Source organism: Miscanthus floridulus, chromosome 3 (genome assembly GCF_019320115.1).
Source record: "Miscanthus floridulus cultivar M001 chromosome 3, ASM1932011v1, whole genome shotgun sequence".
Classification (NCBI taxonomy): Eukaryota; Viridiplantae; Streptophyta; class Magnoliopsida; order Poales; family Poaceae; genus Miscanthus; species Miscanthus floridulus.
Genome location: NC_089582.1, coordinates 131,411,102 through 131,421,708, shown reverse-complemented (window position 1 = coordinate 131,421,708; position 10,607 = coordinate 131,411,102). Strand labels below are relative to the sequence as shown.

Below are 10,607 nucleotides of genomic sequence, written 5' to 3'. Positions count from 1 at the left end.
TTTTGGTTCATAAAACTCAAAGATACTTCGGCTAACGGTGTAACAAAACTAAAGTGGAAATGTTGCACACTATGCCAAATGTTCATATTTATATATGCTATGTGTAAATAGGAAATCATTTTATGTAGACATTTCAAATCAAGTTCGGAGAGAGATACAAGTCAAAGAAACATATTCGCAATTTCTGCTCACATTTGTGCTATGTACGAAAAAAGGTACCGTTTTCAGTAAATATTTTAGACATTGCTCCCTCCATTCCAAGCTATGTATCCAGAAAAACCAAAACAACTTATAATTTAAAATAGAGGGAGTACATTAGAGATATGCAAAGAGGTTTAGCATATTTGCAACACGGATTTATAGCTAGAAAACATATATTCACACGTTTCTTTGTTGCTCCATGATTCATAGCCATTAGCTACAAAAGATACATTTCCATGTCCTTGTTGCTCCATGATTCATGTCTTAAATCCCCATTCATAATTATCCTGATTCATGGCCATTTTAAAGAAACACATTAAAATAGACATAATCAACTTGCACAAACAAGCAAACTATTCAGGAAAACATACCAATCACATGTTTTTGTTGCGTACACACCTTTAAGAAAGTAACATACACCAAACATTTCAATGGACATTTAGCTGGTAAAGTCTAATTGCAAAACCGCAAGCAAATCCAACCTCCTGTGCCCATAAAAATTACAAAGAAAGACCTAAGAAAAATGTTAAAACAAAATTAAATCTCCAATCAAAGAATTGCATGCCACGTGACAACGTGATATTGGCCGAGAAACCTGCGTAGGCCTACTGGATAAGAAAGATCCCATCCCCCCGCTACCCAGACGAACAATAGCCTTTCCTCGCACTCGCCCCTCTGCATTTACCACTTTGCCCTCGTCGGCGGCGCCGACCACCCGCCGCCGCGTCCGGCGAAACACCCGGCTGTAGGTCCAAAGTAGTACCTCATGGCGGCCATATCGTCGCTTCCCTTCGCGGCGCTGCGGGGAGCCGCCGAGTGGAGGCCGTCGTCGACGGCGGCGGCCATCTCCGGCGCCGTCGTGCTCAGCGCGAGGTCTCGCCGGAGCTCGCGCTCGGTGGTGCGCTGTGTCGCCACGGCGGGTGGTGAGCTATCTCTATGTATCCTATCGAGCGTGTACCTTCAGCACTATCTCAAACTAGTGAATCGGAATCACTATGCCAAACCCGTGCGGTGCACCGCAAAAGACCTCCTCCTTCTCATCCTAAATTCGCCCCAATGTGCGATTCCGGCCTCGCCAGCTGTGATGCCTTGTGCTGCCGAATCACGCCACCTCGGAATCTTCCGTCGTAGTCTTTGCAGTGAACTGGCGTGGCTCTTGTTGGCAAGAAACTCTAGCTTGTTTGAATGATTGTTCTGAATTCTGATAGTTTTGTTCCAGCGGACCTTTCTTTACCGTGAGCAATCAAATCGAAATATCTTTTCCTATCAATTCGGTTGGTGATGGGTTTGTTCGCTGCATGGTATCCTGCCAATCCAATTCATGCATCCGTTGCTTGATTCAGCTCTTCACTCCTTGCCTGTGCTAGACCGGGTATAATGAGCTTTGGAGGTGAGCTCTTGAAAGGCTGAAATGTGTTTTGTCGACTAGACTTGGTAAAAATCTTAGTCCACTTTACCTGCTACTGCTCAGAAAATGCAGTTATGCAGTTCACTGAACTTTGATGTGTTGAATTCCACATAAAGAGGACTGATGCATGTCACTCAAAGAAGCCTAATTGTGTAGAATACAATTATGAGCTGTTAATTTATAGGCGTTTGTCATCCTGTGTAGGTGATCTATGAAATAACAATTGGAGATGCGCTAGTATCCATACAAGTTTTTGGTGACATCTGATTTGGAATCATTAGGCCCTTTCTTGAATCGGTTTCTGGGATCACCATCTTCGCATATAGGCTCTGTTTGGGAGCTAGCCACACTTCACCTTAGGTAAATTTGACCAAATTGGCAAGTGTTTGGTTGACGACTAAGCTTAGGTAAGATTCTTCTGGGCTCCACATGTCACAGAGTAAAAAGTGTGGCAAGATTCCCTTAGGCATGACAAAGTGTGGCTTCCAATTTGCTAGCCACACTTTTTGATGGAACATAATTTGTTTTGATGCTTAGGAGGCGAACTGGTGTACAAGAACAGGTTGGTGCCATTAGAAGTTTTGGCGCAGATGAAAAAAAACACTGCCAAATACTTCTTCCTGCAAAACTTCAATATTTTATGCATAATCATCTCTTCCAGAAGTTCTCATGTTGCTTTTGGCTTCTCTCTTTGTTCTAATATAATACTTCTTGATGTCTACCCTCAAACAAATTGTAAACCATCTGTCTAAGTATTTGCTATCGGGTCATGGTACATCCAAATATTGTCCAGTATGTTTTGATTAGAAACAGCCGGATGCGGGGATTCGTTGTATAACATCCTGTTTACATAACTAGCATAGTACAGATACAGAAAGTTATTGGTCATCGGTGCACCTTTCTAATACGTTCATAATCTTGTACAGATGTCCCACCTACTGTGGCAGAAACAAAGCTGAACTTCCTTAAGTCATACAAACGCCCAATCCCAAGCATTTACAGTACAGTCTTACAAGAACTTTTGGTGCAGCAACACCTGATGAGATACAAAAGAACCTATCAGTATGATCCTGTGTTTGGTCTTGGCTTCGTCACTGTCTATGATCAGCTCATGGAAGGGTACCCCAGCAATGAGGACAGGGATTCCATCTTCAGGGCATATATAACAGCATTAAATGAAGATCCTGATCAATACAGGTGCTTTTCGTAGCTCATGTATCTGGCTTTTGAGTCACTTTATCATATACAATTTAATCTCCAGTTATTTCCAAATTCTCAATACTGTAAATAATGTAGCAGACTAGCGGTTGCAAACTGTGGTATTTCTTGCAATGTTCTAAAATATGTTTTTTGAATCCTAAGGTTTACAAACACTGCAATTTGGAAGCAGGCCCTTATTTGTTGAAGGTGGCGTTGTAATTCTAAGTGGTCAATGTTTCTGCATGAAACATATTTTACACCTCAATTTTTACCCGAACCTAGATGTTTCTTATTAAAGAAAAAAATTAGTACTAACTTACTTGTTTTACCTCCTTTATATTTCTGACGCTAGTTAATGCTACATTTTTTTGGGTCACTACACTAGATGCTATGCTTTCTTGGCATTAATTAAAGGTTATGTATTTTGGGTCACTTGTTGGCAACTTGGCATTATAAAGTTTCTTTCATCAGAAAGTAACACTTCTATTTTAAATCTATCCTGTTTAAATGTTCTTTGTGTCCACTGTACAGAGCTGATGCACTAAAGATGGAAGAGTGGGCACGTTCCCAGAATAGTAGTTCCTTAGTTGATTTTTCTTCCAGAGATGGAGAAATCGAGGCCATTCTGAAAGATATATCAGAAAGGGCCAAGGGTAAGGGAAACTTCAACTACAGCCGATTTTTTGCAGTTGGCTTGTTCCGTTTGCTTGAGCTTGCAAATGCAACGGAGCCAACAGTACTAGACAAGGTTGTTCCTGCCATTGTTAATTTGTTTTTGCATTTCTTGTCATGTGGTCAAGTTTTTTGTTTTTGCATTTCCTGTTAGTTGTTGTGTGTGTTCTCAATTATGCTTCCTATTTCACCTATAGTTTTATTTCCTAAAACATTTATAGAAAGGACCTGTTTTTGCCTTTTGTTTTTGCTTAAAGAACACAATTTAGCCTACATCAGATCAGTGGCTGAAACCGAATTTAATATTCAGTGTTCACAACTGTTTTAGGATCTATGAGTGTTTCTTGCCAGAAAGCATAGAACAACTTATAATTTGAATTAATTTGTGACATCTTGTTGTCGTTGCATAGCTTTCACTTGTACAGTGGCCTGTTCAGTATTGTTCTCCCATGATTGAGATTGCAAATATATTGACCATTTATACCATGTGATTGCCAGTTTGATATTGAACTGAGTTTTATGATGTTTCTAACGAAGTAGAAAATGACAATCAGGGTTCAAATAAATCTGCTTGGTAGCTTTCTCTAAGGACCTATTTAGATATTTGTGTAGGCAGACTCATGGAAGTTAGGTTTCCTTCTTGAACTCTCATTTGACCTAGACATGGGCTAGTGTGCCCTTCTGCCCAGTACAGTATGGTAGCCTTGTAAGTCGTTGTAGTTACTTTTTTTGCTCATAATGTTGCTGGCTGGCACTTGGGAATATGGTAGATTGCCATTCAATTATAACTTGTCATTTTGAACATATGCTTCTCTTATTTTATCTTTCTTTGCATAACCAGAGGAAAGAGCAGCTTTACTAGCTAAATGAATTAATATTTAGGTTGTCTAACTCTTCCTGCACTATTCAATTGAGAACTTCGAAGATTGGTGTAATACCAAAAAAACTGTGCACAACATTTCAGCACATTTGGATAAAGCCATTTTTTGCTAAGTATAACAAATATTTCGGCAAAACATTTGAGCAGTGCAGGTAGTCCTTGGTGTTAACATCAGAATTAAATGCTCTTTAACTGTTATACAACGCTAACATTGGCAACCGATACTGACTTTATTTCTTGATTGATAGCTTTGCACTGCGCTAAACGTCAGTAAAAGAAGTGTGGATAGGGACCTTGATGTTTACCGTAACATACTCTCAAAGTTGGTTCAAGCCAAGGAACTTCTCAAGGAATACGTGGATAGGTAATGTCATATCCCAGGAGCACGTTATTTTTTGTCACCTTTACTGCCATTTAAGTTTAAATGTGTTCATCATATGATTCTCTGCTACGCAATTTGAGAGGTTTCTATTTGAATTAAATGCTTCAAATACATGATTTCATCAGTAAATGTTACCCTTTTGGCCACTTAAATCACTCCTCTTTGTAGTAAGGACTGTCAATTGCTTGGTTTCCATGGTCCACCCCTTTGTATTGTCCATCTTTCCTATAAGTATACTGTTTTCGACTGTCATTCCAGTGAGGTAAAACTTGTCCAACATAACTATATTGGCAGGGAAAAGAAGAAGAGAGAAGAAAGATCAGAAACCCCGAAGCCAAACGAAGCTGTCACAAAATTTGATGGAAACCTTTATTCCATGAGGCATTAGATCAGCCCTTTGCAGAGGAGAGTTTCCCAGGATAACAGAATTAACAGTAACATCTGGACCTGTTGAGAAACTACCAAAATGTATACCCCTTTCATCACAGACATCTTTGGCTGCTCGTCGTGTGGTGTAACATTCTGCCGTACAAAAGGATCCAGATTATTCTTACTGTTGGACAGATATTTGTATTTTCTCATGTGTCTTCAAATCAAATGTATTCATTTTCTCTGTCAGTCCGAAAGTATATGAAGAAGTATGTGAGGGCCAATGTTACTCATAAGCAGAGAAATATAGTTTTCTCTTTTGTATTTTAATGGAGATAATTTGAGAGGGTGTGTTCACTTATATATTGTGGCAACCATGAAATCAGTTGATGGGTTCTTTATCTGAATTTGTATGTGCCGGGCTCAGTACTGGAAAATATCTGAGGTGGAAAAGTCCAAGGAATTAGACCATTTTGTGCTGGGTTCACGCGTTAGGAAGACAGGAACTGTAACTTTTCTTCACTTTGCTAGCCTGAATATGAATAGAATAACACGCAGCTTAAACTACGATTTTTTTAAAGTAATTAAACTAAGAATTGAACATAATTTAGCATCAATTCAGCTCATATTGAATAATTGAAACAATGCATGCGCAAAACTTAGTGGAGCACATTTTGCTCATTTTCCTTTAAGACCACAACAGTGAAGCAACATCAGTAAATGTTTCTTATATATATATATATATATATATATATATATATATATATATATATATATATATATATATATATATATATATATATATATTATTTCCTACTCCTAGGGAGTAGTTACTTCCATGTGTATATCTTTAGATTTAGAGTGTATATGGCACGACAAAGTGTACGTAGATGGAGTATATCATCATACTATATCATTTAGAGTACTATGTATGACAAGTATGTATGTATACTCAGAGTATATGGTTATACTTATTTTATATGTTACTATCATAATATTATATAATATATTAAAAAATATGTGCTCTTTTGAATTTTTTTTCACATAGTAAAGTTCTGGAGCATCTTAATATTAGTATGTCAACATACTCAGACTGATAAATGAGTATGTACATATACGTAACGTGATTTATTGATTATGAGAGTAACTACTCCCGGGAGTGTGTGTGTATACACGTTACGCTCTAACTACTCCCGGGAGTGTGTGTACATATACAAGATAAATGAGTTACTCTCATGTTAGAGCGTTAGAGGCAACCTTTACTATGTGAGAATTCAACATCCTTAAAGGTTCCTTTGGTTGCCTCTAACGGTCTAACCTGAGACTTTCAGTTATACTGAGAGACATGATGGTTACCGTCAGCGACAGAAAGAGCTTCGCACACATTTTGGGTCAAAACCACATGATCTCCAAGATTATTTTGAGCGATATTTTCCAGCCACAGGCACTCCAAAGACCACAAATCAGAGGCACTCCAAATGCCCCCCCCTCCCAATCGTAGCCCTCCACGTGTCCCGTGGCCCTCCACCAGCAGCCCATCCATTGGACCATACAGATAAGACCCGGATAAGGCAGAGCCCATCGTGGCCGTCAAATAGATCACTTCCCTCTGACGGCCGTCCGATCTGCCACCCAGAGATAACACCGGAATTTCCTATAAGGACTTTTCTATTTGTAGCCCGTGACGAGCCCCGCACCACACACCACCACCAACCTCAGCGCACCAAAGGTGAGGAGTAGCCATGGCTTCGTCAGTGGCCGCCGCGGCGAGCACGTTCCTGGGCACCCGCCTGGCGGACCCGGCGCCGCAGAACGGGCGCATCGTGGCCCGGTTCGGGTTCGGAAAGGCGAAAAAGCCTGCTGCCCCGAAGAAGGTGTCGAAGACCTCCTCTGACCGGCCGCTGTGGTTCCCCGGCGCCGTGGCGCCCGACTACCTCGACGGCTCGCTGGTCGGCGACTACGGATTTGACCCGTTCGGGCTCGGGAAGCCCGTGGAGTACCTGCAGTTCGAGATAGACTCGCTGGACCAGAACCTGGCCAAGAATGAGCCCGGCGCCGTCATCGGCACCCGGTTCGAGTCCTCCGACGTCAAGTCCACCCCGTTTCAGCCCTACAGCGAGGTGTTCGGCCTCCAGCGGTTCCGCGAGTGCGAGCTCATCCACGGCCGCTGGGCCATGCTCGCCACCCTCGGCGCCCTCTCCGTCGAGTGGCTCACCGGCGTCACCTGGCAGGACGCCGGCAAGGTACGTCAATAGCTAGTAGTGCTTACATAGTTTCATGCATGTATCCATGGAGTTCGTTCGGCATAAAGATTCATATTGAACTTCAATCAGAACTTCTCTTGACCCAACGATGCGTTGATCTAGTTTTCATCGGAGCCACAAGGGACTGTTTAAACCGATTCGTTTCTGTCTATAAGCTCCCAGTGCATCATAGGAACTAGAAAAATGGGGTTCTTTATCTTTTGTATACTTATATTAATTGTTATTATCTGCGCTTCAACGATCTAACCAACCTGTGAATTAATGTGACGGCCGGCGTGCAGGTGGAGCTGGTGGACGGGTCCTCCTACCTGGGCCAGCCGCTGCCGTTCTCCATCTCGACGCTCATCTGGATCGAGGTGCTCGTGATCGGCTACATCGAGTTCCAGCGCAACGCTGAGCTCGACCCGGAGAAGAGGCTGTACCCCGGCGGCTCCTACTTCGACCCCCTCGGCCTGGCGGCCGACCCGGAGAAGAAGGAGCGGCTGCAGCTGGCGGAGATCAAGCACGCGCGCCTCGCCATGGTCGCCTTCCTCGGCTTCGCCGTGCAGGCCGCCGCCACCGGCAAGGGGCCGCTCAACAACTGGGCCACCCATCTGAGCGACCCGCTCCACACCACCATCTTCGACACGTTCGGAGCATCCTCTTAAGCCCGCCATTAATTGCTCCGCCCTGTCCATCGATCGAAACGTGTTCTTGAATTAACTATGATCTCTATGAGCTTGGAGATGGATCCCGTCGTGCGTGGTTTCATTTTGTGATGAGTGAGAGAGAGGGTATGTATGGGACAAAGATCGATCCTTTGTTAATGGAAATCTCGTTAATTAGGAGAGCTGCAGCTGGGACTTGGTGATTTGTAATATATGAACCAGTGATGAATTAATGCATTCACTTGTACACATCTATCTTGAGGTGACCGAGGATATATAAGATGCACACCATGGTTAGTTTTGTTAGATCATACGTATGTATGTGTCCTAATTAAATGGATGCACGTAGTGGCGATGGAAGTTTTGAGTCAATATATATATATATATATATATATATATATATATATATATATATATATATATATATATATATATATATATATATATATATATAGAACTACTAGCTGACTATAAAATAACTTATTCTGTAGCCACTTTGAGTTACGATAATTACTATGCTATCGTCGGTAGTCCTCCAAAGGGTATCCCATGAAGATAGATTGATCAGCAGAGGAGCGTGAGATCAAGAACAAAAAGGCAACAGAGACACACGAGTTAGACAGGTTCAGGCCGTCAGTATGACGTAATACCCTACTCCTGTGGTCTGTTGGTTTGTATTAGCTATCGTATGATATTGCGTGACTGCAGATGTATGTATCTTGTCCGCTAGAGGTGGCCCAGCCCACAAGGTCAAGGCGTGCACGGCGCTGCTCGGCGTGCACCGTAAGCTATTGTATAGTACCAAATATGATACTTTCTTTGTAACCGTACCCCTCCAGAGTATATAAGGAGAGGTAGGGGTCCCCTACTCTATATCTCAATGCAATACATCAGAACACAGGATGTAGGTATTACGTCATACTGACGGCCGAACATGTCTAAATTTTATGTCTTGGTGCTTGTATTACCATCTCGCTCACCTCTACGACAAATCTACCATCGTGGGATACCCCTCGGTGGACTGCCGAGCATCTTTTGTCGACAGTTGGCGCGCCAGGTAGGGCACACTTCGTACATCTCAATGGCGATATACGAATTGTGCCCTACCTGGCGCACTAACTGTCGACAAAAGATGCTCGACAGTCCACCGAGGGGTATCCCACGATGATAGATTTGTCGTAGAGGTGAGCGAGATCAGGAGCGAGATGGTAATTCAAGCATCAAGACACAAGATTTAGACATGTTTGGCCGTCAGTATGACGTAATACCTACATCCTGTGTTCTGATGTATTGCATTGGGATGTAGAGTAGGGGACCCCTACCTCTCCTTATATACTCTAGAGGGGTAGAGTTACAAGGAAAGTATCATATTTGGTACTATACAATAGCTTGCGGTGCACGCCGAGCAGTGCCGTGCACGCCGTGATCTTGTGGGCTGGGCCACCCTGATGGTGCGACCCATTTCTTGTCTTGTGGATACCGGGGCCCATACCCTCACAGCTAGTCCCTAAGCCTGACAGTAGGTGACGTAGTCACGTGGTGCCAGGGTCAGAAAGTAGAAGACCAGCCGAGCAAGCAGTTAGTCCCCGGGCGTAGCCTCGAGATGAGAAAAGCGCACATTCACCGCAAGGTGAAGTGTGCCCACTTAGTCCCCGAGCCTGTTGAAAGATAAAGAATGAATCTTTTAGCAGGGTCAAAGAAAAAGAAGTTTGAAAGCTTTACCGACGTCATCCGACATGCGCGTATCAAGACCACAGACGTGCTGCCCAAGATCAGCACCCTGATCCGAACAATATGGAGCAACTTGATAGCACACTGATGAGACATAGCAAAATCCGACCACCAAGGGCGATGTCCGAGCACCGAGGAGTTCCCGACGTAGCTGGCGATGTCCGAGCACCGAGGAGTCATCGGCGTAGCTGGCGATGTCCGAGCACCGAGGAGTCCCTGGCGTAGCAGGCGATGTCCGAGCACCGAGGAGTCCCCGGCGTAGCTGGCGATGTCCGAGCACCGAGTCCACGGCGTAGCTGGCGATGTTCGAGCACCGAGGAGTCCCCGGCATAGTTGGCGATGAAGCACGAGCGAAGAACAGTCTGGTCAACTGGTCGACGGCGAAGTGAGCATTGAGTAGAAGCGACCGACGAACAGTCCGATCAACTGGTCGGCGACGAAGTCGATGAACCTAGCGGTCCGACCAGTTGATCGGTGGAGAAGTCCAAGCACTAGGTGATCCGATCACCTGGACGATGATCCTGCAATACAAATATGTAGAACGAGTTGTACATAATGTAAAAATATATGAACTCCGGAGAAAAATCAGCAATGGTGATGAAATAACATATGTAGCTCGACGATCAGTTGGTGTGAAAATGTATTTATATTTAATATAAACCGTCCGACTAGTTAGTGTGTAGCTGAGTCTCCCGCCCTAGCTAGCCCATAGTCCATAACGTCGAGCGTGGAGCCCGTGCACGTGTAGGAGGAACAGGCGTCACCAAGGAACCGCAGCCGACCACCCATAACGTAGAGCGCGGAGCCCGTAGCACGTGTAGGGAGGAGCCGGAGACAGGGCCGTCTCTAGAGG

The 10,607-nt window shown here is 43.7% G+C and overlaps 2 protein-coding genes across 2 annotated transcripts; both read left to right on the top strand.

Annotated features, from left to right (window-relative positions):
* Positions 1-837: 837 nt before the first annotated feature.
* LOC136542455 (protein THYLAKOID FORMATION1, chloroplastic) lies at positions 838-5,473 on the top strand. The gene is made up of 5 exons (XM_066534885.1): positions 838-1,124; positions 2,536-2,806; positions 3,341-3,557; positions 4,610-4,725; positions 5,038-5,473. Exons 1-5 carry the CDS (start codon positions 968-970, stop codon positions 5,129-5,131), a joined length of 855 nt encoding a protein of 284 aa, XP_066390982.1. The 5' UTR covers positions 838-967; the 3' UTR covers positions 5,132-5,473.
* Positions 5,474-6,802: 1,329 nt separating this feature from the next.
* On the top strand, positions 6,803-8,272 carry LOC136542454 (chlorophyll a-b binding protein CP29.1, chloroplastic-like). The gene is made up of 2 exons (XM_066534884.1): positions 6,803-7,355; positions 7,658-8,272. The coding sequence occupies exons 1-2, from the start codon at positions 6,855-6,857 to the stop codon at positions 8,021-8,023; spliced, it is 867 nt and encodes a 288-aa protein (XP_066390981.1). The 5' UTR covers positions 6,803-6,854; the 3' UTR covers positions 8,024-8,272.
* Positions 8,273-10,607: the final 2,335 nt, after the last annotated feature.